The sequence below is a fragment of the Thrips palmi genome, unplaced genomic scaffold (genome assembly GCF_012932325.1).
Source record: "Thrips palmi isolate BJ-2018 unplaced genomic scaffold, TpBJ-2018v1 HiC_scaffold_3, whole genome shotgun sequence".
Taxonomy (NCBI): Eukaryota; Metazoa; Arthropoda; class Insecta; order Thysanoptera; family Thripidae; genus Thrips; species Thrips palmi.
The window spans coordinates 4,758,256-4,784,716 of NW_023144630.1; the positions used below are offsets into that span (position 1 = coordinate 4,758,256).

Sequence of the window (26,461 nt, forward strand, 5' to 3'; positions counted from 1 at the left end):
TGCAGCACGCCGTGCAGCACGCCGTGCACGCCGAGGTGACGGAGGTGAGCCTGGCGGCGCCCCGGCCGGACGGCGAGCGGCGGGCCAACGAGTACGTCGAGACCCCGCTGCAGCACCAGCAGGGCCGCAGCCAGGTGCGCAGCCCCGCGGTGCGAGCGCCGTCGTGGACGTCGTGTCGCGGCAAGACTGTGTGTAGTGTGACGACGCCGGCGGCCGCCACGCCGCTGGCCACGCCGCTGGCCGCCAGGCACCGGACTAGGCAGGCGGCGCTGCCCGCGCTGCCCGTGCGGCAGCAGCCCACCACCTTCAAGAAGGCGCTGCCCGGCGGCCCCGCGCCGCACCGCGCCGCGCCGTCCACGGCGTCGCGCTCCTCCAAGGAGGCCAAGGAGTCCGCGGCGCTGGGCTCCTCCATCCTGTGCGCCGAGTGCGGGCGCTGCCGCTGCGCCGCGTGCCAGGAGCCGCGGCCGCTGCCGTCGCGGTGGCTGTGTGAGGACACGTGCTTCTGCTCGGCCGAGACGACGCTGGACTACGCCACGTGCCTGTGCTGCGTCAAGGGCCTCTTCTACCACTGCGGCGACGAGGCGGGCGTGTGGTGCGCCGACGACCCCTGCTCGTGCGCGGGCGCCGCGGCGTCGTCGGGCGCGGGGTCGCGGCGGTGCGCGCGGTGGTCGTGCCTGGCGCTCGCCTCCGTCGTGCTGCCCTGCTTGCTGTGCTACTGGCCGCTGCGCGGCGTGGTGCGCGCCACGGAACTCTGCTACGCCCGCTACTGCGACGACGGCTGCCGCTGCGAGCGCAGGCCGAGCAGTGGCGCGGCCAGGACGCACCCCGCCAGGACGCACCCCGCCAACGCCACGGCCCTCCTCACCACGCCGGAGAAGAGGCTGCTGGATACAGACTGACCGTGCATAAGTTAACGACCAAAAAGACAGCAAGCGAGCGAGGCCGGTGCCGCGGCGCCGCGGTGCCGCTCCCACCAACGACCCCTGGCCGTCGGACCCTCGTCTCCCTCGTCACCCTCGTCAGCGCTTGCTGCCTTTTTAACATGTAACCTTGATTAACCCTGCCAACCTGTAAAACCAAGTCTGTTGAAAAACGTTTCGATGTTTGCTCAATGCTCGGCGCGGCTCTTAAGGCGGGGAACATGAGGGGAACCTTTGAACCTCGGCCACGCGTCATTCCATTTCGGACACGGCCTTGAACCACGGCACCTAGGCACGGCGTTGGTTTAATTTTATTTCGGACATTCCTCGTTGACAAGCCAAGTCGCGAAGCTGGCCTAACCTAATCTCATTAGATCTGCTAAATAGTTTTCGTCTTCGCTAGCCGCTTCGCGCGCGATGCGTCTCTCCTTTTCCTCCGCTTCCACGCCTCCAGCTTGCCAGCCTGCCAGCTTGTCACTGGATCTGGAGGCCACTAGGTCACTAGTAGCAAAACAAGAAAGAAAAACGCTGTAAAATTATTTTTGTACCATAGAATATTTACATGATTTATTTATTTATTTATTTAAAACGCACTGAATGACATTTTTGAGGAAAAAAAGAGCCTTTAGCGCTTTTGTCAAGTATGACTGTTGCACTTGCTCGCAGTACAAATTTAGTAAAGAGAGAGTAGGTCAGTCTGGGTTGCTTTGTAAGGCACTTATGTATGCACGCTGAGGAGAATACTTTGCTGTGATTGGAGCTTTTGTAAAGAAATGTGTTGTTGGGCCAACTTGGGTGACATTGTATCTGCTGTTGTGTTTTGCCACAGTCTATCTGAGGACCTCTTAGTTTTCCTGAGCTCTTGTGTCTTTGGGGCTGGCGGGCCAGCAACGCAAAGTATCGCCGGAGCTCAAAGGGTTCAAAGGGAGGATTGACAATTCGCAGTGTCATGTCGCTTGAAGTAAGAATTGTCAGATCTGGCATGCAAACTCCTTGCAGGTAGGATAAATAATTATTTGCCATTCTCTCGGCCGTTCAAGACAAGGAATTTTAAAATGATTTTTTTTTTTAGAAAATTGTTGTTGTTGATTATTTTCATGTTACTTTCTCCTTTTATTTCTGTGGCACTCCTTGTTTGTTTACCTTTTGCTCAATTTGCCGCTTGCAAAAGTGTTTTGTAGATCCTGCATGCGGTGGACACAAGCTATATGTAATTTTAAGCTTGATGTTGTTTTTCGTGGTACAAACTTCATCATAGTATTCACTAGTTTTCACCATAGACTTCCTGTTGTATCACTGTAATTAAAAAAGGTACTGTCAGAATTAATGTTGATGTTTAAAACTATCTATTCTTGTCAAGAACTCTGGGATATCATAATAATTGATATTAGTAAATTTTGCTTGTGCTAGCAATTGTGATAAATCTTTAATTGTAAAGCCTATGCCTCTTTTTGGATATGTGTAAAAACAATGCGCAATGCATTCTTCATGAGTTACGCTCAAATCTTTGTCATTAACAGAAGCTCAAACTAACATTCAAGTGAGTGTTTGTTTGTTTCGACTTAAAAGTTCTTTTTTATTGCGCTAGCGTGACTCAAATCTTTTGGCTTCTATTTCTAACTTGTGAAACGTGTTATAGGAATGAATGAGAAAAATGTAGCAGTTGTCTAAGAGAATCAAAGAAAACAATCAGCATCCATTTGATTTGGAACTCTTCTGGGGTGCAATCATTAAATTACTTTGAACTTGACCATGATTCATGAAATTAATTTACTTGAATCATAGTTGAACAGTAAACAGGGGCCTTTGCTATCCTCCTGGGAATCTTGCCATTTAAAATAAGCGCCTGTAAACACAACATGGAATGAACTGTTGAGGCTCAATATTAACTGAATGTGCAGTCTTTTTCAGTCCTTTTTCGTTGTACATTGAATGTGTACATGGGAAGAACAGTCCGTGTTTTATATTTTGCCTTGGAAGTCTTGGAAAGCTGAAGTTGGAAAGATATATATATATAGGGCGCCAAGTGAATGTTCGTAAACTTGCGTTTTCAGTATTATCTAGTCGCAGATGGAGCATCTTATCACTTGTTTTTAATAATATATATAAATATATATATAGATTATATATAGATATAGATATATTAAGCGAACTGCAATCGCGGGGAGCGGCTGTTTTTTTTCTTCGCTCCTCGTCCGATGTGCTTGTTCTCTTACTGCAACACATGTTAATTGCATTTTAAAAATGTATAAAGATCATTCAAGCTTTGTATAAATGTATTGTACATATATAAGACGAAAGTTGTAATTATAACACAGACCAACAGATTTGACGGCTTCCTTGATTTCTCCTTTCCCACGATCTTTGAACGATTCGAGCAAGAAGGATTCGCAAACGAGCCGGCCACTAAGAGTGTCCCACCTGACACCTGTAGAAAAATAAGTCGAATCAAATCGACCAGAGCCAATTGTATTAGTTCTTTTGACTCTATTTTAGGGCAATCTCTTCGTCAAAACGACATAATTAAGAAACTGAACCAAAGTGCGGCCGATTTGTCTGAATATTTTTTCACAGTGTGTGAACACCCACGCCTGAGGCTGCACGTGGCCGGCGTAGCCGCCATTCAGGACCAGGACTCGCAGCGTGTTGACACTGCCGCCAACTTGCTGCGAACGCTGCGAAGCGCCAAGCACGCCAAGCTATCGCCGGCTCGACTCCCATCATCACAAAACTATCAAGCATCACAGCTCGTCGTGTCGTGATAGCGCCTGGGAAAAAGATGAAGATGCCCCCGCGTCGGGTCAGAGTCCTCTCGGGTTTCACTCCAAGTCTCGCCGCGCGCGGCCGAAGGGGCCGAAGCCGAAACCGCGGCCAAAGCCGAAACCGCGGCCAAACCGCGCAGCCCTTAGCGCAACTCAGGGGCGCATATAACCCGGTAACCGTCGATCAGTCAAAAGCAAGGGAGTTTTGAAGTTGGGAATTTTCGACGCGTGCAGCTGACGACCTGAGAGACGGAAAACCTTCTGACTAACTCGTGTTTCGGTCAAATACTTAAACCGAAATTGAGTGCGCCTGGTGCGCAGAGGCAGACCTCGTGCATTCGCCGTTTCCACTTCTGATTAGTTGGTAAACATGAGAAGCCCTGGTTTTGGTTCAAAGAGAGTTGTAAAATATGGTCGGCAGCTGCCTCTCGGCCCTCGGCCCGTTGGCCCAGTCGCTGTTTACTCGAGTCCGTCGGGGGAGGGGCGGGGTCAGAAGAGGTCAGAATTTATTCCGATTTAGTTTTATTCGTTTAAGAACAAACACAGACGGGCCTTAGGTCTGATAATGGTGAAGCCTATGAATGGGCGGGGCGCTCGGAAGCCGAAAAGCTAACTGCTGAGCCGGCCGCTGGTCGCCGCTGGTCGGTCGCACGGGAGGGGCGACAGTTACTCCGATCCAAAAGTATGTCCGGCGCGCTTGATAACCGCGGAGACTCGCCGGTGAATGGACAGAGGTGAAAGGTACAGTCCGCGACAGAAGCAGCCGACGCGACGCGCCGAGCGAGCGCTCCCAGCCCGGCCGGCGCGGAGGCCGGCGAGGCCGACACTTTTGCATGCGGCTATACATAGTCCGCTATCGCCGTGGCCACTTCCGGTCCGGCCGGCTCTGCTGGCTCTGCTACACTGTCCCGGCCGGCCGGCACACTGCACCACGAAGGCTGCACGGGCTGCACCAGCACACTGCCCAGCGTCTGCAGTGCCATGGCAGTGCACAGCCGCAGATGGGCCGGAAACTCGCGGAAAAAGGTGCACTGTCGCGCGAAAACAGAGCACGGCACGCCCGCAGACGAAAGGCTGCGAGGTAGGTCGATTCGATACATCGAATGGCCTACCGATACCGCGGCCAGGCCGTGTCGAGCGGCAAGGCGCGGGGGCACATTTCGTTGCATTATCAGACAACGACTCGGGCAAACATTTACAGTGCGACTCCGGTGGGGAGCAAGTGCGGTGTGTGTGTGCCAGCCAAAGGGGCGATAAGTGAGGCGCGAGGAAGCGGATTGGCTGCGATTTCGCCGAACTGCAGTGCCGGTGGTGGCGGTTGCGGTAGACCCAGACGGTAGACCCAGGCGGTCCAGACGGTGTGGAGGGTGAGGGGGTTGACCCAGACAGGCCGGCGCCCGAGTCGGGTACCTTGCACCAGATAGCACTCGGAAGAAAAAGTTTTCCTTCCTTTTTTTGCAAGGCTAGTTGAGTGCGCACCAGTTTCACAGGTTTCGCACGTTTGGCCCAATCGAATGAGCTTCAGATGCAGAGAGGGGTGGTGGTGGGGCAGTGTAGTGGTCACTCTGGGTGTGGAAGCTAACCCCAACGGCTGGTCAGGAAAGCAGCAGTGAGGCCGAGCCGGCCAGGCCGGCCAAGCCAGGCAAGGCTTCCAGTGGAGCCCCCGCCAGGCTTGAGCTCGGCCACCCGCTCCTGCCGCGTGTTCGACGGGCAGGCCGCAGCGCCGCAGCTCCAGGCGTTCCTCGCCCTTTGCCGCCCAGGTTCGGCAGTCCGTGCTGAGGTTGATTGTCTCTCTCGCACACCGAAGGGCCGCGCGGGGCGCCCCACGAGTGCGAGAGAGACACGTGTGAGCCGGCAGGTCTCCACGGACGCTCACCGCACGCCGCGCCGCGCCGCGCCAGCCAGTTCTGTTGGCGGATGCAAGGCGGGGGGCGGCGGGGAGGGCAGGATATGACGTCAAGACGTTCCTGTGTGAAACGCTCGCCTCGCCTCTTGCTCTCTCTCCCGCCCCCCACTCCCCGTCCCTCTCGTCCCTCTCTCCGTCTCTGTCCCTCTCCCGCTCTCCATCTCGCCACGCGGCATGCGTTTGGCCGCGCCGCCTTGCCGTGCCTCGCCGTGCCTTGCCGCCTGTCATTCATTAATGTAGCCAGACGCAGACAGACAGACAAGCAGACGGACAGGCAGGCGCGCACACACACATTCATAGGCAAGGACACACATGGGCCGCGGTTAGCGGCGAAAACTCGGTTCAATTTGTCAAGTGAAACCGGGAAAGTGACGCGCGTTTCCCGGATGGCTGGTGGCAGGCTGCTGGAGGATCGTCGGCTTCACAGTGGATTTGCCGGAAGACCGGCGTAGCCGGCCAAAATGCCTGACGCGTTTCGAGCTCACGCATCCGCTGCGTCTAGCTTGTCAGCGGGGCGAGGCCCTTGCAAAGTCAAGTGAACTGCTTGGAATGCATTTCAGCAGCGAGGCTTGGCGGCTTGGCGGCTGGCTAGTTGAACGAGACCGGAAGGCGCGGTCGGCCCCACCGCGGCGCGTGGTGGACGACGTGGACGTCGTGGACTTGGACGTGGTCGCGCCAGTCCCCCCGGGCCCCGGCCCCGGCCGGCAGGATGTCTCAGACAGCAGGCTGATTCCGCACACTGCCTCGTCTCTCTCTCTCTCTCTCTCTCTCTCTCTCTCTCTCTCTCTCTCTCTCTCTCTCTCTCTCTCTCTCTCGCACCCCTGCTGAACACCCCCAGAGTGCCATCGAGGGGGTGACCACTCGCGTAATACCCTGTACACAAAAACCGTGTAATACGCGTAATACACGTGATCGTAATACCATTTTTGGGTCAAATGTGCCAAATTTGGGCATTTTAGGGCCGTAATACACGTGTAATACACCCGTAATACAGCGTAATACCGAGTAGTCTGTACACGATTTCTTGAAGTGTTTACCCCCTCGAGTGCCATACTCCGGGTGACCACCCAAGGGTGTTCACGGCTGGAATCTCATGCCACACTCGTTGAAAAGGTGAAGCACGCTCAAGTGGGACGCGGCCGGCCATTCACACTGCCTCGTCGCTCTGTCTCTCTCGCACCTACTCGCGCCGCTCGGGCCGCGCCGTGAGTGCGAGAGAGACAGCGTCGGCTGCATGTGCCATACTGCCGGCGTGCCTCCACGGTGTGCCACCACGGTGCCACGCACACGCCGGTGTCAAGTGTGCAGCTCGTCTATTATTACTGTTCCGGGGGCGTTTCGCATTTCGACAGTCCACTGTGACGCAAGTTCTCACCGGCGGCGCGGTGGCGGCCGGCAGACTCATTCCGAGAGCCGTTCTCGTCGTTCTGTCTCTCTCGCACCCACGGGGCGTCCCGCTGGGGTGCGAGGGAGACAGAGCGGTGAGGCCGACTCTCGGAATCGGTCTGCCGGCGTGGTTGCGACTCCGCGCCGGCCGGCCGGTGTCGCAGACAGTGTGGGGTGGAGTGGGTGCAGTGCGCCGCCCGGCCTCTGCCAGCCTCGCAGCGCGGCGGCCCCAATCTCGACAAATGTTAATCATACCCTCCATAAAGCCCTCGAACCGAACGTGTGACCCCACCAATGGATTGCTCTCCGAACGAGGAATCCATTGGTGGGGTCACACGCTCGGTTCGAGTCCTATTTAGCGACTCTGGAGCTCAAAACGCGTCAAGAGTTTTGGCCGCCTCCACCGGTCTTCTGGCCCACTGTGCTACGCCATGCCTGCGGGACGCCCCCTGAGTGCGACAGAGACGGAATCAAACTGCTGGAAGACCCACGCCGTGCACACGCCGTGCCGCCACCGCCACGCCCCTCGCACCGCCAGGCCGGCAGGCCAGCGCCGCCCCGTCGCGTCGCCCACCTCCGCGCCTCTCGCTGTCTCTCTCGCACCCCTGCGGCGTGCCCCTGCGTGCGAGAGAGACAGAGCGACGAACGGTCCGGAATCGGCCTGCTGGATCCCACCTGCAGCCCACCTGGACGTCCTGGGCTCTTCGCGCTTCGCGTCTGGCACTCCTCCGGACAGAGGACTGCAGAGAAGGGAGAAGGGTCTCTCTGTCTCTCTCGCACCCCCGTGAACCGCCCATGAATGGGCAACGCTGGGCAATGCGGCGCAAAGGAGGGAGAGAGAGGGAGGGGTCGCTCACCTGTCCGGTCGTTGAAGTCGCACCGCGATCGCGATGCGCGCAAGGCGACCACGCCGTCTCAAACTTTACCTGTAGCCCCCCGTCTCCCCTCCCCTTCCCCCTTCCCAGCGGAAGTGGCGGTGGTGGCGGCGCGCCCCGCCAGCCCTGCTGAGGGGGAGGCCCCCACGGCCCCCACGGCCCCCACGGCCCCCACGGCCCCCTGCGTCTATTTCCGTAAGTCGCTTGAAGCGCGCACTTGTTTGGTTCCTAAATTTGAAGCTTGGCTCCGGCGGATGCAAGTGAGAGGCGCCGAGAAGCGAGAAGCGACACCCCACTTCCGGCCAACGCCAAGGCGGCAAGGCGGCCAGGCGGCGAGGCGCGCCTACACTCGAAGACTCGAAGCAGCCCAGCGTGGCCGGCCTGCCCTGCCCAGCGGAGACCGGTCGAGACGTCGCACAGTGGGCCAGAAGACCGGTGGAGGCGGCCAATACTCTAGACGCGTTTTGAGCCCCACAGTCGCTGAATGGGATTCAAACCGAACGTGTGACCCCACCAATGAACTCCTCGTTCGGAGAGCAATCCATTGGTGGGTTCACACGTTCGGTTCGAGTCCCATTCAGCGACTCTGGAGCTCAAAACGCGTCTAGAGTTTTGGCCGCCTCCACCGTTCTTCTGGTCCACTGTGCGTCGAGACCATGTGCCACCCGCCGCAGACTCATTCCGAGAGTCGTTTTCGTCGCTGTCTCTCTCGCACCTGTTCCGGGACGCCGCATGAGTGCGAGAGAGACAGACCGTTCGCGCTTCGCCTGCAGAGCGATTCCGTACAGTTCTTCGCCTCTCTCTCTCTCCCACACGCCCCACGAGTGCGAGAGAAACAGGATGACAAATGCCAAAATGCCGAAAAAATAAATAATTGAGGCACGGAGGCAGTCAGGGATGATGCCCTTCGTCTCCTCGGGTAAAAAAGAACAGCTCCTACGCCCTGACAATCATCATGACATGCACACATCATCAATTACTCGCTTGTTTTTCTCATGTTTTTGTTTTTGTCGGTTTTGCTGTTGTCGTCACGAGTCAAACGTGAATGCGTCCACTGCAGACTCATTCCGAGAGTCGTTTTCGTCGCCCTGTCTCTCTCGCACCTTTGCGTGAGGTGCGTTGAGTGCGAGAGAGACAGAGCGATGAATTATCGGAATCAGTGTGCTGGACTGCTAGGTGCTAGGGCAGCTGCCGCAGCTGTCGCGCCACGGCGGAGGCGGTGCCGCGGCGCAGCGGCGCGCCAGGCGGGGCGGGGCGGGGCGGGGCGGGGCGGCTGGGTGGGCACACATTGGGGCGAGGCGCTGCGCGCGCTGCGTCCTGGACACCTGGTGGGCTGGTGGGCTGTGGGCACTGGCGGAGTCTGCCAGCCAGACTTGGAGACTTGGAGGTGGACTGGCCTGCTGGAACGGCTGGAACGCTGGAACTGCTGGAACTGGGTGGGCAGCAGACAAGGATCATCCAGGGTCCAGGGTGGTGGGTGTATCCCACCGCACCGAGCACGCCTCGCACGCCGCGCCACGCCGCACGCCACGCCGCACGCCTCACAGTGGACTAGCCAGAAGACCGGCGGAGGCGGCCAAAACTCTAGACGCGTTTTGAGCTCCAGAGTCGCAAAATGGGACTCGAACCTTACGTGTGACCCCACCAATGGATTGCTCTCCGAACGAGGAATCCATTGGTGGGGTCACACGTTCGGTTCGAGTCCCATTTAGCGACTCTGGAGCTCAAAACGCGCCTAGAGTTTTGGCCGCCTCCACCGGTCTTCTGGCCCACTGTGCGCCGCACTCCTGCCCATTCAGGGGCGGCCAAATGATCCGATTACTCGTAACGAACTCCCAGGCGCATATTCCTTGAGTCGAGGGTCAAAACTCGCGGCGGGCAGGCGGGCTCCAGTTTTGAGGCGCCTGCTGGCCGAGCCATGGCCGAGCGATGCCGGAGAGTGGATTCCAAGCGCTGCGAAGCGTCCCACGAGTCTTGGAGTCAGCGACGTCCAAAAAGCCGCGACTCGGGGAAGTCCACGCCGTCCCGTCCACGCGGTCAAGGGAAGATCCTGGCGGGCGAACCGTGCTGGGGGCTGGGGAGGAGGGGAGGGGAGGGGGTGCTCCCTAGTTGTCTGTCTGCGTCTTCCGCTGCCGTCTGCTCGTCGTCTGCTCTTCGCTTGCGTCGTCTGCTAGTTCCAACCATATCCTAAAAATAAAGGAAACAGACAACGCCACTGTGACGCGTGGCGTCGCTATTCCGATCTCTGCGACACCGACGCGGAGATGTTGGTAGTGCCCCATTCATCATGGCGGGTTGGTTGGTAAACATTGCGAGAGGTTAGGTTGCCCTAGTGTCGGCTGCACGGAAGGAGTTCACAGAGAGAAAGTTCATGTGGCGTTGCATTTAGAAAGTGCGAGGCACTGGGGAGGCTTGCCAGTTTGCACACTTTACTCATATTCTTGTCTTCCAAACTAATCAAGATGCGTTTTCACGTGCTGAAATTTCAATTTTATGCAATGACAGCAACGATAGTTGTGTTTGGTGGCTTGTTGAATACTATTGAGAAAAGATTACCAACATTTATTAGCCAGTCGTATCGATTTGGCAAGTTTTCATATGAGGGAAAGAAATCAAAGCTAAAAACCATTGAGGTTCCAAAACGGTAAGGAACCACTTCATTTGGTAGCATTAATCGCCAGATTGTTCAAACTTTTTACTATTCCATTTTTTTTTACAGATGGTTTTCCCATTTTTACGTCTTTGCTGCTGCATATTCAACTCTCTGTCTCCTCACTGCTATTAAGGTCTACTTTTTTGATGGGAAAGCTCCATCACAAGCAATACAATTGCTCAATATACTGGCTACCACACAACGTTCTTTCACAGGTAAATTTTTGCACCATCTTTTGCTGTTGCAATGTATATTTACAGTGAGGTTTGACACTATTTTTTCTGCAGTATCATCCATTGCTACATTAATAGCCCTAGTATTGATGACCGCTCAGTGCGTACGGCGATTCTATGAGACATGGTTTGTCAGTGTCTTTTCGGACGCCAAAATGAATCTTTCTCACTACATTGTGGGGTTTTCTCACTACTTTGGAGCCATCTCTGCTATATTAGTTGAGGCCCCTGGGTTCACACCTCACACAGGTACAGTCCGTCCCTCAAAACCGCACTTAAAATCACCGATCAGTGCCTGCATCCACATGTGCTCATTTACAGGTGTGAGTAGTCTTGTGCTGCGGCTTAATTTTTCTGAGCTCCATCTTTACCATTTGATTGCTGTAATAATCTTCATGTGGGCATTCATTCACCAATTTCGGGCCGCTTCTATTTTAGCTGATTTGCGTAGAGATAAATCGGGTAAATACAAAACATATGAACTTCCTGTGTGAGCTTTAACACCAATCTAGAATTGAATTTTGATTTCCTGTTCATGTTGTAAAATTCAAACTTGCAGGTCAGGTAGTCAGTCAGAAGTACAGATTACCTGAGGGAGATTTATTCCAATTTGTTTCATCTCCTCATATGCTATGTGAAGTCATTATTTACTTATGCCTCATGGTCATCTTGTGGGGTAGCACTGTGTTCCCCGTTGTGACACTGTGGGTTGTGAGCAACCAGGTACAAGTTATGAGTCCATTATTTTGTCCTTTATTTTGTCCTTGAGTGAAATTTCATTCTGAATCATAGGATAACAATTCTATTGATTGCAGGTTGAGAATGCATTTCTTACACATTGGTGGTATCAAGAGAAATTTAAAGAATATCCAAAGATGAGAAAAGCAATAATTCCATTTATATTATGATCTATATAATATAGTGGCAATTCGGTAGTTGTTCCTTAGTTGAAACTGTCATATTTTTATTATGCTTATTTTGTACTCTATTTTTTTTCTGCTTTTTTACTTTTATAAATTAGCTAATGTGAAAGTAAAAAAGGGTCAAAGCACTTTTAAAAAGTTTATCAAATGTTGCACCTTGCATCAGTGCGCAGGAAGTAAAACATTAACAACAAGGGAAGTGGTTTATCACAATCACACAAAGTGCAAAGATAATATTAACACTCCTCCAAAAATATTGAGAAAGGAAAACATACTTAATTAAACAACCAACAACATTACAAAATTTAAAACTAAGCTCATACACAGATTGCACATTTCCTTGGTAGGGGCATGCATCAGCAAAATTTTCAGATTTTCTTCATTATTTTTGGAACTGCTGCAGATGCATGGGGATTTCATTTCATTGACTACTTAAACAGGAAGCTGAAAAAAAATAATGAAAAAATTAAAATAAAGTGTCTTTGACAGTTTAATTTTAAAAATTTACTGTCACTTACCTATACGGATATCCATGTGCCTTGCCACGGAATATGGACAAAATACTGCTGAAGAAAACAACAAAAAGAGCAAGACCCACAATAACTACAATGCGCCTTTTCTTGACATCTCCTCTTCGAGCAGCACCTTCAGTAATAAGGATCATTCCAAGAGAGACAGCTGCGTTCAGGAAAAAGATAATGTAAGTTTCTAGAACAAATTGTCCCTGAGAAGAACCATGAATGTAGGCAACACCGCCTGATGGCGTCTTGTGGACGAATGGAGGAGTTCGGATGTGATTCCACATCTGACCTGAGACCATAGCAAAGCAAAACACCTGAAAAAAAATAATTAAAAAATGAAATAAGGTAGAGACAATTTCCAAATCAATGGGACAATAAAAGAAAAATGAACTACATACCGAAGCCATCAGGGCCCATCCAGTCTTATTGTACAAGAAGTCGAGGTTGTTCCGGCGGACATACAGGAAGGTAGCGACAAGCACCAGCAATAGTATGCAAGCCATTGTGCCAGAATAATTGGGAGGCCGGAAAATGCGAATCTAAAAGAAGAGATGTGAATTGAGTAATTGCAAGTTTTAGTTAACGGTAACAATCTGAGAAATTTCTCCCTTCCAACAGCATAATTCATCTTACAGCAACATCGGTTCTCTCTGAAATCCATTTGCCTATGGCATCTGCACTGAATCCCACACGCTGTATATCAAGGGTGTCTGCTGCCTTGGGCTTCCCTTTGGCAGGGAAGTGAATGAACACAGGAGCAGTGTTCAATCGCATCTGAGAGGAGGAAAACAAAATAGGTATATAGGTATACATAGGCACTGTTAGAAACATGTGTCAGAAGCAGCTAAATCTAAAATACTTTACCATCTGAAATATGTCAGAGCCTTCGTCAAAGTCAATCATAGCAAAGAACAAACGGCTTGAGGACATGTGCGCATACCGGAATGATGTTGCCAGGATTTGAAACTCATCATGAGCATGTCTGAAACAAAAGTACAATGATTTACAATTTTGCTTCAAGAAGCATAAACAAGTGACATTTCGTCCTGCAGTAGGGAGGCATACCTGCAAATTGAGCACTGGCGTTGAGGGGCTAACGCAGTGAACATGACCACCATAGAATAATTCCTAGGGGTCGCTTTAATAAAGTCTCTAAATTTGTTCCCATTGAAGCGCATTAATGCCCGCTTGCCTGACATGTCCAACAATTGCTGCACCTTCTCATTGAGAGATGTCTGTCCAGGCTGAAAGTAAAAGAGAAAATAGAGATGAAGGTTTAAACAAATTAAATGAACGAATTGGAAACCCTTAAAGGATCATATGAGGCTAGGCGATCTATACATTCCTTTATGGAGAGCAAATTTTAAGTGATGACATATAGTGGGTGTCGTCTATAACCCTAGAAACCGGTAAAACAGCGGTAGAGAATCATCTTACAACAGTTGACTCACCTCTTTCCGACTTCGTTGTCCATCTGAGGTCTGTATAAGAACTATACCGTAAATTAAGACCAATATAAACCCTAAAACCCTCATTTTTCCTTAAAAATACAGAAGTTTTTGATGATGTCAATAGAAGTACGTGGATTTGGAGACGAAATCCACTTTTTTTTTGTTGTTCCGCCAACATAACAAACTGCATCTCTAAATTTCGATGGCGGTGTTCAATACGGTACTGTAGTGAGACATGTATCAGGCAATCAAAACTCGCACTTTGTTTTATTTTGGAATTTCCTTGTATTTTTAATGAGGGATTCCTTTCCATGACAACTATTAAGACTTGTCTACGTAATTCTCTTTCCACAGTTAGTGACACTGTATCCTACTGTCGTCTGCTGGCTGACTGGCGCGCTTTGTTTTGATGTTTTGATATCGTCCCTCGTCCAAATTTATGTTTGTTTTTGTTTGTAACCCTTGACAGAGGAGTCACTTTAAGTTGTTTCTTAATCTAATCAGTGAAAATGTCTTTATTAATCTCAATTCGAAAAAATATATGCATTCAGTGACTTGTTTGGTTCGAGCCAGAATTTGCTAACCTCTAGTGTACAACACATCTAACACAAAATTGTATTGTAATGAAATATTTTTTGTTCTGGTACCAAATTATCGGAAATTTTCTCCATATAAACTTTACTAACATCTGTCCCTTCATAGTAAATGCACAGGAGTTTTGAAAATGGAACTAGAAAAAGAAGAGGTGCCAGTTAAAATTTTTATCCGAGACATCTGGAAGCTCCAACAGTATGACGTGGATCCTAATTACTTTCGCTTTTACGATAAATACATTCGTAAAGTCGATATTATGGGCATTGTAACAGAAGTAAGAAAGAACGGTGACCATCACATATACAGAGGTAAGCCACTCAAATCTTCGTGTTTCTTTTCAGCAACTAACACCTTAATATCTTTCCTGTATTCCCCTTTAGTTGATGATGGCACAGGCACAGTTATCTGTAGCTTCAATCATAGTAATACAAGGCATTTGAATGAACTACATGAAATTGAGCAGCTGCAAGAATCAATTGCTGAGATGAACTTTGGAAATGCGTCTGCTGAAGGGGCAGTAAGTACCACCTTCTTAAAGGTTTCAAATTTTTATGGCTTTAAAGAAAGGCCCTTTCTTTTCACTGTCTAAATTCATCCTATTTTCAGGCAATGGAGTTCCTCCTTGAAGAGGCCTTTAATGCCAATCAAATTTCATTCAGGCCACTGGAGCAAGGAGATTGTGTACATTTGCAAGGCTTTGTAAAAAATTTTCACGATAAACGTGAGGTGACAGCATATAGATTACGTATCCTTTATTTGAGGGCTGCAGAAATTGCATAGCATTATTAATTTGTTGAAATTTCCTTAACACTGAATCAGATAAGGTACCTTCTTCTGCTCATGAAGTTGACCGCGTCTTTGAGTTGTCTTTTCTTTACTCCAACTGCTACGCGAAAGATGTGCCTGAAAGTTAGGACTGGAAACCTGTATTTGTAAGCTGTGTACCTTAGCTATTTATTTTATTGTAATTTTTTTGACAGTAGCCGTACCTGCTTCTCCCCTTTAACAGTTACCATATAGAATAAGACATTTGTTAATCAATAAATATAAATGTAAACCCTAAATCGACTGGTGTTTCTAGATTCATTTCTAGCCGTGCGCCCTCTCCTCCAGGTCTAGGTCTCTTGGCGCCGCACAGCGCCGCATCAGTGATACAGTCGCCCCAGTGGCTGATAGATCCAGAGCTTGAGCAGGGCTCTATCTAAAGCCCACGCTGCGCAGCCGCGCCTCGGGACATATTTCACCACGGCGTGGGGACTGACACAAGGAAAAATTTTTAAGCTGTCAGGACACTGATTGACAGTGGCTTACGCGGGGCGGCAAGGCCAGGCAAGGCCAAGGAACAGCGCGCCGACTTTTCCGCATCGAGACCTTCAGCCTGGTGTAAGCGTGCATGCATCCTGCAGCTGCCCGGAGAGCCGCTGTGCACCGCGCAAGGGAAGTACCACCCAGACACTAACACTGCTCGGCCTTGTTAGGCGTGCTGCAGTGGCGCGGACTCGGCACCGTCGTGTTGGTACTTCCCCTCCCCACTCCCCGTCCGTGCCGCGGTCCGCGCGCAGTGGGCCAGAGGACCGCGGCGGCCAAAACTCTGGACGCGTCGCTAAACAGGACTCGAACCGACCGTGTGACCCCACCAATGGATTCCTCGTTGGGAGAGCAATCCATTGGTGGGGTCACACGCTCGGTACGAGTCCCATTCATTTAGCGACCCTGGGGAGCTCATAACGCGACCGAGATTTTGACCGCCTCCGTGCCGCGGTCCGTGCACCTCATTGCGGGCAGGGCGGTGCGGGGCGCGTTGCGCGTGCCTTGGCGCGTCCCTTGTGAGCTTTGAGTGACAGGGAGATAGACCAGCGCGCAATGCCCGGTAGCCGGGCTAGGGCTGGCCTCAAACTTTGCCTGCCAGATATTGTTGATAACGGAGGAGATTACCGCGAAGCACCAATCTTTTCGGTCGATGGATTGATGCCACGCCACTTGGACTGTCACTGCGGGGTCTTCGCGTCCTGACGGCCTGCACACCCGGAGGTGCATCCGCTCCGCAACATGGCCCGCGCTTCGAGGTAACGACCCGTTTAGGCACCGCACTGCAAACCCAAGTGTGTGCATTCAGTTCAGCCCGCGGACTTGAGTTCACAGTGCAGCTGTCTATGTCGGGTCGGGTGCAAAACCGGAAACACAGACCACTCGGGGATAGCGTCCTCTCTGGATTTCCTCCAACGGTCAAGGCCCGTTTTAAGTAAGATGCCGACGTTTGAAGCTGCGTGCGCTGGTGGTGCAGGTGGAGCGGGCAATTGCTGCTGTCGGCGCTTGCCGTCGCCGTGGTGGTCGCGGGGGTGGCAGGGGCTCGCCCGGCCCGCCCCCGACCCCCGCACCACGCCGTCGGCGTCGGCCCTGCCGCGCCCGGCGACGAGACCTACCGCCTGCCCCGAGCGGCCTACCCCACGCACTACGACATCATCATCACGCCCAGCCTGCCCGCCAAGTCCTTCGACGCGCACGTCGACATCTACATGACGGTCAGGACCGAGTACATGGCGAATCAGTTCCGCACAGTGGGCCAGAAGACTGATGGAGGTGGCCCAGATTCTAGACGCGTTTTGAGCTCCAGAGTCGCTAACCGGGACTCGAACCGAACGTGTGACCCCACCAATGGATTGCTCTCCGAACGAGGAGTACATTGGTGGGGTCACACGTTCGGTTCGAGTCCCATTTAGAGACTCTAGAGCTCAAAACGCGTCTAGGGTTTTGGCCGCCTCCACCGGTCTTCCGGCCCACTGTGTTCCGGCGAGACGCAGGCCTGCTGAACACCAGGCTGCCCGTCCACAGGGGCAAGAGACCGCCGGGCAGCTGGTGCTGCACGCCGACGGGCTGGAAATGACGAGCTGCACCTTCAACGGCGCGGAGCTCGGCAAGCCCGAGCTGGACACGGTCCGCCAGTTCATCAAGTGGGACCTGGAGGCCATCAACACGCCCCTGCGCGCCGGCGAGCAGTACGTGCTGTCGTGCGACTACCGCGGCACCATCTGGGACGACGACAAGGGCTTCTACGGCTCCTCCTACACGGAGAACGGCCAGACTAAGTAATGCATCGCCGCCAGGACGCTTCACAGTGGGCCAGAAGACCGTTGGCGGCCGTCAAAGCTCTAAACGCGTTTTGAGCGCCAGAGTCGCACTTAGCGACTCTGTAGCTGAACACGCGTCTAGAGTTTTGACCGCTTCCACCGGTCTTTTGGCCCACTGTGCATCGCGAAGAGGGCTGCTAGCGTCTGCTTTCCGATGATCCTAACACGTGGCTGCACGGTGTGCTGCACGCTGCAGGCGACTCGGCGTCACCCAGTTCGAGATGACGTTCGCGCGCCGCGCCTTCCCCGCCTTCGACGAGCCGAGCTTCCGCTCCACCTTCACCCTGTCCCTCAAGCACCTCAAGAACCTGCGCGCCGTGTCCAACACCCGGCCCTCGGTCATCTCCGTCACCGAGTGAGTCCGCGCCTACAGTGTACGTACGGCCTTCGCTTTGGAGCGTCTCTCTGACGGACGGCCTCGCCTCCACAGCCTGGTCGGCGGCAAGGTGACGACCACCTTCGAGACGACGCCGCGCATGGCGTGCTACACGCTGGCCTGGCTGCTCTCCGAGATGCCCCACAAGGACGACCCCGACGCCGACTTCCGCACCTTCGCGCCGCCCGCCGTGCTGGACGAGACGGCCACGTCGCAGGACCTCGGCCCCAAGGTGCTGGCCGGCATGGCGCAGTACACCGGCATCGCCTACGCGCTCGACAAGATGGACCAGGTCGCCGTGCCCGACTTCAACTTCGGCGCCATGGAGAACTGGGGCATGGTCACGTACAGGTCGGTCAGCCGACACCCTGGGCCTGCGGAGCCTGCGCACTGTGGGCCAGCCAGAAGACCGGTGGAGGCGGCCGAAATTCCAGACGCAGTTTGAGCTCCAGAGTCGCTAAACAGGACTCGAATCGAACGTGTGACCCCACCAATGGATTCCTCTTTGGGAGAGCAATCCATTGGTGGGGTCACACGTTCGTTTCTAGTCCCATTTAGAGACTCTAGAGCTCAAAACACGTCTAGAGCTTAGGCCGCCTCTACCGGTCTTCTGGCCCACTTCCCTCTGAGACACTGGGAAACTGAGTACTGAGTGCCGGGGGTGGACAGGGAGGCCATGCTGCTGGACGGCGACAAGTCGAGGACGCTCACGCACATGACGGTGGCCACCACCATCGCGCACGAGCTGGCCCACCAGTGGTTCGGCAACCTGGTGACGCCCAGCTGGTGGCGCCACGTCTGGCTGAGCGAGGCCTTCGCCGAGCTCTTCTGCTACCTCATGGTGGACCAGCTGCGCCCCCAGTGGAGCGTCATGGACAAGATGGCCCTGCTGGAGATGCAGGACGCGTTTGTGGACGACGCCCTCAGCTCGTCCAACCCCATGAACCACGAGGTGTACACCCCGGACGAGATCCTGGACAACTTCGGCTCCGTCACCTACGCCAAGGGTGAGACTGCCATCTCCCGGGTCAGTAAACACAGGTGGGAGGAAATTTAAACTGGGATTGGTTCCAGGCTCGTCGGTCTTGCGCATGCTGCGGCAGTACATTGGGGAGGACACGTTCCGAACAGGAATCCAGCTGTACCTGAACAAGATGTAAGTGTCGGGATTAGTACACAATTTTTCAAAGCCTAATTTTTCCTGACGCTTGGTTGGTGCTGCCTGTGCAGGATGCAGACCGGCAGCGTGCAGCCAGAGGACCTCTGGGAGGCCCTGTCCCAGGCAGTGCAGGAGTCCGGCGTGCAGCCCTCCGTGGACCTCACGTCGGTGGCCAAGTCCTGGACGGACGTCGCGGGCTACCCCGTCGTGGCCGTGAGCCTGGCCGACGGCAAGGTGTCGTTCAAGCAGGTAAACAAGGACACAAAAATAACAAAGGATTTTTGCCACGCGAGCGCTCTTCTTCTAAAACGTGGAAAATCGAACTCTTTAGAGATTGCACTCAGTATGCCAGTGCGAAAGCCACTTTGGATTATGGTTATCAGATTAAAAATCTCTAACGTCACTTGACGTAAACACAGGACGTAGGCCGGACGCAAAAAACAATCGGCGGATAAGATTAGCAGCTGGTGACAGTTTTACAGTTCCAAAGTAGCTTTTTTTGTTGTGATTTTTCCCGCAGACTCGATTTTTCTCGAGGACGGCCGAGTCCAGCAGCGCGTTGTGGCAGGTGCCCGTCGTGTGGAGGGCGGCGGGCAGTGCCGCCAGCAACAGCTTCCTCCTGGGGACGGCCAGCGACTCGGACCCGACCGCCGTGTCGGCGGACACCAAGTGGATCCTCGCCAACGTGGACCAAATAGGTACACGGTGGGCCAGAAGACCGGTGGCGGCGCTCAAAATCCCGGACTCGTTTTGACCTCCAGAGTCGCTAAATGGAACTCGAACCGAACGTGTGACCCCACCGATGGATTGCTCTCCGAACGAGGAGTCCATTGGTGGGGTCACACGTTCGGTTCGAATCCTGTTAAGCCACTCTAGACCAACAAGAACAAAGCAAACAACGCGGCGAGGTCGCTTCCGCTTCCGCAGGCTACTTCCGCGTCAACTACGACGACGCCAACTGGGCGGCGTTGACCGGCGCGCTGCAGGACTCCGTGGACACTCTCTCCGTGGCCGAGAGGGCCATGCTGGTGGACGACGCGTTCGCCCTGGCGCGCGCCGGCCTGCTGGACTACGACGTGGCGCTCCGCCTCGCCGAGTACCTCCCCCAGGAGCGGCGCTACGCGCCCTGGGCCGCCTTCGAGAAGGACGTCGACTACCTGGCGGCGCACTTCAGGGCCGGGCCCAGCGAGCACAAGGCCGCCTTCAACGTGAGTGCAGACCCCGTTATCTTGGCGTCAATGGGGTGGTCCTTGCAACCCCCCAGTGTGGTCCAAGCGTTATCAAGTCAAGGACCAGTAAGGGCCGTCCTGGTCTGTCTTCTGATCCGGTCTCGCCCCGCTCCAGAAATGGGTCCAGGGCTTGGTGCGCGACCGGTTCGACGCCCTGGACCTCACCTCCTTGCCCAGCGACACTTTCGAGGACAAGCTGACCCGGACGGTGGTGGCGCGCCTGGCCAGCGAGGCCGAGTCCCAGACGGCCGTCAGCGAAGCGCGCATGAAGTACTTGGACTGGCAGTCGGGAATCTGGTGAGGGTGAATCTGGTGAACTGCAAGTTTGCCAACTGGGCCAGAAGACCGGTGGAGGCGGCCAAAATTCTAGGCGCAGTATGAGCTCAGAGTCGCTTAACAGGACTCGAACCGAACGTGTGACCCCACCAATGGATTCCTCGTTCGAACAGCAATCCATTGGTGGGTCACACGTTCGGTTCGAGTCCCATTTAGCGACTCTGGAGCTCAAAACGCGCCCGGGACTTTGGCCGCCTCCACCGGTCTTCTGGCAAATCCACTGTGCCGGAAGTCAAGTCCTTGACGGCTTGCCCTGCAGGAACGAGCCGGACACGGTGCGCCTGGTGCTCTGCCAGCAGCTCGCCGACACCACCACCACCAGCCAGGTCAACACCCCCGACACCACGTTCAACGACCTGCTGCAGCGTCTCAAGGCCTCGGACGACGAGGCCGAGCGGCAAGACTACACCTACGCGCTGGGCTGTGCGCCGCAGACCGACGCATACCCCCTGAAGCAAAGGTAAGCCCGGGTTTCAAGCACACTCGAAGACATTGCGCGTGCTTTTGTTGGCGCGTGTAAAGCCGCTCTTGTTGCCCAGGCTGCTGGACGTGATCCTCGACCCGGACAACGGCCTCAAGCTGAGGGACTTGAACGCGCTCTGGACGTCGGTGAGCTCCACGAACGAGGGCCTCAGCCTGGCCCTCAACGCCGTCAGCATCAACTACAAGACCATCGAGGACAAGTAAGGACGATCACAAAGGCTGCGGCTCCGTCTCTGTCGCTGCCAGGGCGTCCCCCAGGGCTGTGGCGACGCGAAACGAGTCTTTGGGCCGTCGCAGAGGGGGCTGCGATAGTAACTGGAGCTCTGCGCAGGTTCGGAGTGGATGAGGTCCTCACCGTGTTCTCCACGCTCGCGGCACGCATCGTCACAGACTCCAACTACAGGAAGGTGAGAGAGACTTTGCCCTGTACGCAGTACGTAAAGCGTCCTCGACGCTAACGCGCTGTGTTGTGCCTCCTGCCTTCCTGCGCAGCTCGACGACTTCTGCAAACTGGAGCGCGGCTGCACGGAGATCCAGGGGCTGCAGGCGGCGCTAGACACTGCCAAGGCCAACATGGACTGGCGCACTGCGAACTACGACAAGGTCGTGGCGTACTTCAAGCCCGAACCGGCGCCAACCCAGCCACCAACCGAACCGCCAACCGAATCGCCAACCCAGTCACCAACCGAGCCACCGACCGAGCCACCAACCGAGCCACCAACCGGGTCGACAACGCAGTCACCAACCGGGGCACCAACCGAGCCGCCAACCGGGGCACCAACCGAGCCGCCAACCGGGGCACCAACCGAGCCGCCAACCGGGGCACCAACCGAGCCGCCAACCGGGGCACCAACCGAGCCGCCAACCGGGGCACCAACCGAGCCGCCAACCGGGGCACCAACCGAGCCGCCAACCGGGGCACCAACCGAGCCGCCAACCGGAGCACCAACAGAGCCGCCGACGCCAGGCCCCACCCCAACCCCCTCGGTGTACCGCCTCCCCACCAACCTGGTCCCCAGCCTGTACGAAGTGATCCTCAACCCCGACGTGGCGGCCAAGACCTTCAGCGGCACCCTCGCACTCAGCTTCACCGCCAAGCAGGCGCCCGATCTGACCAAGATCGTCGTGCACGCGTCCGGGCTCGTCTTCACGGTGAGTCAGCGCCGTCTCCAGGTGGCCGTCAACGCCCTCGCGGTTACTAACGACACGCGCTGCACAGGTGGATGACGTGACCGTGAGCGAGGCCGACTCCGACCGCCAGATCAAGGTGACGGATTTGGTGTCGAACCCGGATCTGGAGCAGGTGACCATCACCCTGGCGGAAGGACTGACGCCGGAGACCGTCACTTACACCCTCGCCATCAAGTCGTACACCGGGGTGCTGCGCGACGACCTGACCGGCCTGTACTTGGCCGACTTCGGCACCGGGTCAGTGAGGGAGCGGCTGCGGTTGGCCTGGGCCTTCGGCTCGGCCTCCGGGACCCGCTAACACGCGCTAACGTACGCTTTGTGCTTCAGGAAGATGCTGGGTGCCCAGCTGTACCCCGCGTACGCCCGACGCGTTTTCCCGTGCCTGGACGAGCCCGCGTACCGCGCCAGCATGTTCCTGTCGGTGGTGCACGGCGCCGACCAAGTGGCCATCTCCAACACGCCCTCGTTGGGCTCGGGGCAGGTGTAAGTCTGGTTGGAGCTGGCTCGATGCTCTGGGCCCTGGCGGTGGACGTTCACCCTCGGCGTCTGTCTGCAGGGACCCCGACGATGACTCCAAGGTCCTGGAGGCCTTCGAGCCGACGCCGGTGATCGCGGCGTCCGAGCTGTCCCTCGTGGTGGCCGACGCCGCGCTGCTGGTGCAGACGCCCGGCCAGTTCGACGACAGCTTCGTGACGGTGCACGGCCTGCAGGCCGTCGTGGACAAAGCCGGCGACACCGTCAACACGGTGCTCGACCTCCTCAACCTGTTCGGCGACGTGACCCACTCCAGCGGCAGTCTGCAGCACGTCAGCGTCGTCGGCCTGGACAACAGCCGCCACGACGGCGACGCCGGGTGGGGGCTCGTCACACTGCGGTGAGCGGCAGGCCTGGGGCAGGCCTGGGGCAGCCTCGGCGCCGACTGGAGGGCCCGGTTCAACGCCAAGCTCGTTTCCATGTCCGCAGGTCGAGCGGGCTGGCCAACCTGGACACCTCCTTGTCGTCGGGTGAGAGCGAGCAGGCGTGGCTGACCCAGCTGAGCCGCTACGTCTCGCAGCTCTGGTTCGGCAACGTGGTCGGCGTGGCGTGGTGGGACAGCGCGTGGCTGCAGCAGGGCTTCGCCGGCTACTACCAGTACGCCGCCGTGCTGGACTTCCAGGACCACTGGGAGGTGGAGGGGCAGTTCTACACGCGCGCCGTGGCTCCCGCCCTGCACGCCCACTCGTTCGAGGGGGCGCGCGCGCTCGGCGGCGACGTCGACGGCTCGCTGGGCTCCATCGCCGAGGCCCTGGACGCCGCCTCGTCCGCGAAGGGTGAGTTGGGGACGCCCCGCCCCGCGACCTCAGCTCCTTTACGGCCTCCACCAACTCCGCTTGCGTGCAGGTGCCGCCGTCGTGCAGATGCTGCAGCACGCTCTGGAGCAGGAGGACGCCTTCGACGCCGGCCTCGCCAACTACTTCGCCTCCAAGTAAGCACTTGCACCCGCAGTCACTCGAAAACAAAGAAAATCGAGGTACTGATTTAAAATGGCCTTGCCGCTGCAGCGAGTTTGGCGCGGCCGACAAGAACGCCCTGTTCGCGGCCATGGAGGCCGCCGCGCAGCATACCACCAAAAACCCGCTGCCGACTTCGGTGGCGGCCGCCTTCCGCCCCTGGGTGGACGACGGCGGCTACCCCGTGCTCAACGTCATCCGCGACTACGAGAACAAGAAAGTCAGCATCGCCCAGGTGCGTGCCTCCTGCCCCTAGACGTGGCACAGTGGGCCAGACGATCGGTAGGCGCCCAAAACTCTAGACGCGTTTTGAGCTCCAGAGTGGCTAAATGAGACTCGAACCGAACGTGTGACCCCACCAATGGATTGCTCTCCGAACGAGGAATCCATTGGTAGGGTCGCACGCTCGGTTCGAGTCCTGTTCAGCGACTCTGGAGCTCAAAACGCGTCTAGAGTTTTGGCCGCCTCCACCGGTCTTCTGGCCCTTGTGCGTGGCTGCGCACACCGTGCAGGGCGTGTCTTACGACGGCCTCCGCGTTCCGCAGGAACGCTTCCTGCTGCACACGACGTCGGCCGGGACCGACGCGGCCGGCGACTGGTGGGTGCCGGTGTCCTTCGCCCTCAAGACTGAGTACCTGGCCATGAACAACACGCTCAAGGCGCCCGTCAAGGCCTGGCTGGCACCCCGCGGCACATTTGCCGTCGACCTGGCCGACGATGACGTCGCCCAGTGGCTGCTCGTCAACGTGGACCGCAGAGGTAGGGCCGGGCCTGCTCCTTGCGCCACTCCACTGCCAAACGGCGGCACACTAACAGGGCACGACTCTTTGCAGACTTCTACCGCGTCAACTACGACAGCCACAACTGGGTGCTGCTCCAGCGCTTCCTCAACGAGTTCCACACGCTGGTGTCCCCCGTGGCGCGCGCCATGCTGGTGGACGACGCGCTGGCCCTGGCGCGCTCCGGCCGCCTGGAGTACACCTACGCCCTCAACCTGGTGGACTACCTGCGCGCGGACGAAGACCTGGCGCCGTGGGAGGCCGCCCGCAGCGGTTTCGACCACCTCGACGCGCAGTTCCTCGAGTCCCGCCACGAGGCCGTGTACAAGGTGCCGCCTCGCCGCGCCCCATGAGTGCGACAGAGACAGAGCGACAGAGCTAACACGGCACCTTGTTCCAGACCTGGCTGCTGCAACTGCTGGAGCACGCCTACCAGGACACCGGCTTCTACCCCGACCCCCGCGACACGCACGTGCAGCGCCTGGTGCGCGGCGTGGTCTCGGCCTGGGCCTGCGACGCGGGCAACAAGTACTGCCGCCAGTACGGTCGCGCCGACTTCGCCAAGTGGCAGCAGGACCCCGGCAGGTAGGCTGCGTCTCCCTCGCACTTCCAGCGCACAGTGGGCCAGAAGACCGGCGGAGGCGGCCAAAATTCTTGACGCGTTTTGAGCTACAGAGTCGCTAAATGGGACTCGAACAGAACGTGTGACCCCACCGATGGATTGCTCTCCGAACGAGGAATCCATTGGTGGGGTCACACGTTCGGTTCGAGTCCCATTCAGCGACTCTGGAGCTCAAAACGCGTCTAGAGTTTTGGCCGCCTCCACCGGTCTTCTGGCAAATCCACTGTGCAGCGGCGCTCACTCACCCTCTCTGTCGTCGGTGCAGCGTCGGCCACGACACCCTGGCGGCCGCGGTGTGCGAGGGCGTGCGGGACTCCGCCGCCGCCGTCGTGGACGCCGTGGTGAGCCGGCTGCTGGCCGAGGCCGTGGACTCGAACCGCGCCGCCATCATCCAGGGGCTGGGCTGCGCGCCCAAGGACGTCGCCACCGCCAGCCTGCTGGGGCTCGCCACCTCCGCCGCGTCCGGGCTGCGCAGCGGCGAGGCCGCCCTGCTCTACAAGGCCGTGAGCCGCTCCGGGCCGTCCTCGGTCACCAGCGCGCTCGGCCACTTCAGGAGCAACGCGCAGAAGGTGGCCCAGGCGTGAGTATGCCGTTCGAGCTGCGGTCGAGCCCCTTCAGTTTAAAAGCGCCTGCAGAGCTGAGGGCGGGCCGTCCCGCAAGACACGCCAGTGCCGCGGGACTGCCTACCTGCCATTACCATTACCATTAAGGGCTAGACCACACATGATCGTATGCCATTTCGGGCCGGGCGCGCTGCCCGCCAGACCGCTCGCCCGAAAACAACAAAATACTTGACTCTGTTTTCCCCGCGTTATCAGGTTCGGACAGCGAGCTGCCTTCGACATCTTCGCCATCCTTGCCAACCGCGCGACCACCAACGAGCAGGTCGACATGGTGAGTGGTCAGACGCCTTCTCGTCCCTCGAAGCAGTGACTCGCTTGACGGCCTGTCCTTGTCCAGCTCAACGTCGTGGCCGCCGCCCTGGGCTCCGCGGAGCGGCTGCAGAGCCACGTTCGCCTGGCGGAGGACAACGTGCGGTGGCACGCCGACCAGCTGGACGACGCGGCGGACGTCTTGTACACGCTGACGCACACGCCGGACCCGGACCTGCCCACCTCGACCACCGCGCCGCCGCCCACCAGCAGCAGCACTGCCACGGACAGGACTAGCCCGGCGAGCACTTCGCCGCGCACCAGCACGCCGGCGCCAAGGCCCAGCACCGCCTCACCCACTGTGGGACCAAAGCCCACCGAGAGGCCCTCGGGCGCGGCCGCCGGAATCGTCTCCAGCGGGGCCCTGCTCGCGGCAGCGCTGCTCGCCGTCCTCTCAGCGCGGCACTGACGGCCCTTGGGGGACTTCATTTAGTTGTGTACATTTGTAAGAAATACAATCGACATGGAAAGCCGAAGCGAGGCAGCAAATCAGATCACACCAAGGGCAGCCG

General features: G+C 56.5%; 5 protein-coding genes across 7 annotated transcripts; 4 read left to right on the plus strand and 1 right to left on the minus strand.

Annotated features, from left to right (window-relative positions):
* Positions 1 to 11: 11 nt before the first annotated feature.
* On the plus strand, positions 12 to 3,247 carry LOC117648440 (protein sprouty homolog 2; the record flags this gene model as incomplete). The annotated part of the gene is made up of 2 exons (XM_034390945.1): positions 12 to 125; positions 363 to 3,247. Coding segments are annotated over 2 exons (651 nt in total), but the record flags the coding sequence as incomplete, so codon positions are not given.
* A 6,721-nt stretch (positions 3,248 to 9,968) lies between these two features.
* LOC117647953 (polyprenol reductase) lies at positions 9,969 to 11,796 on the plus strand. Its single transcript, XM_034389964.1, has 6 exons — positions 9,969 to 10,493; positions 10,569 to 10,717; positions 10,790 to 10,984; positions 11,057 to 11,197; positions 11,295 to 11,458; positions 11,551 to 11,796. Exons 1-6 carry the CDS (start codon positions 10,312 to 10,314, stop codon positions 11,641 to 11,643), a joined length of 924 nt encoding a protein of 307 aa, XP_034245855.1. The 5' UTR covers positions 9,969 to 10,311; the 3' UTR covers positions 11,644 to 11,796.
* Positions 11,466 to 13,801, minus strand: LOC117647952 (tumor suppressor candidate 3). Its single transcript, XM_034389963.1, has 7 exons — positions 13,631 to 13,801; positions 13,245 to 13,423; positions 13,044 to 13,161; positions 12,813 to 12,953; positions 12,578 to 12,718; positions 12,177 to 12,493; positions 11,466 to 12,102 (listed from the first exon to the last, which is right to left on the minus strand). Exons 1-7 carry the CDS (start codon positions 13,712 to 13,714, stop codon positions 12,087 to 12,089), a joined length of 996 nt encoding a protein of 331 aa, XP_034245854.1. The 5' UTR covers positions 13,715 to 13,801; the 3' UTR covers positions 11,466 to 12,086.
* Positions 13,802 to 13,932: 131 nt separating this feature from the next.
* On the plus strand, positions 13,933 to 15,253 carry LOC117647955 (CST complex subunit STN1-like). Of its 3 annotated transcripts, none has more exons than XM_034389967.1 (5): positions 13,933 to 14,250; positions 14,333 to 14,532; positions 14,605 to 14,741; positions 14,831 to 14,969; positions 15,044 to 15,253. In XM_034389967.1, the coding sequence occupies exons 2-5, from the start codon at positions 14,355 to 14,357 to the stop codon at positions 15,136 to 15,138; spliced, it is 549 nt and encodes a 182-aa protein (XP_034245858.1). In that variant the 5' UTR covers positions 13,933 to 14,250; positions 14,333 to 14,354; the 3' UTR covers positions 15,139 to 15,253. The 3 variants fall into 3 exon arrangements, with proteins under 3 accessions (XP_034245858.1, XP_034245859.1, XP_034245860.1); XM_034389968.1 differs by having other exon boundaries at positions 13,933 to 14,245; XM_034389969.1 differs by having other exon boundaries at positions 13,933 to 14,071.
* Positions 15,254 to 16,258: 1,005 nt separating this feature from the next.
* On the plus strand, positions 16,259 to 26,425 carry LOC117647945. Its single transcript, XM_034389947.1, has 27 exons — positions 16,259 to 16,290; positions 16,509 to 16,746; positions 17,057 to 17,310; positions 17,549 to 17,707; positions 17,783 to 18,079; positions 18,398 to 18,735; positions 18,803 to 18,884; positions 18,959 to 19,136; positions 19,408 to 19,585; positions 19,815 to 20,095; positions 20,232 to 20,413; positions 20,712 to 20,912; positions 20,992 to 21,135; positions 21,267 to 21,342; positions 21,428 to 22,087; positions 22,155 to 22,363; positions 22,454 to 22,609; positions 22,683 to 23,000; positions 23,090 to 23,436; positions 23,507 to 23,591; positions 23,668 to 23,851; positions 24,162 to 24,375; positions 24,450 to 24,724; positions 24,796 to 24,980; positions 25,283 to 25,597; positions 25,836 to 25,911; positions 25,978 to 26,425. Exons 1-27 carry the CDS (start codon positions 16,274 to 16,276, stop codon positions 26,356 to 26,358), a joined length of 6,030 nt encoding a protein of 2,009 aa, XP_034245838.1. The 5' UTR covers positions 16,259 to 16,273; the 3' UTR covers positions 26,359 to 26,425.
* The last annotated feature ends 36 nt before the right edge of the window (positions 26,426 to 26,461 follow it).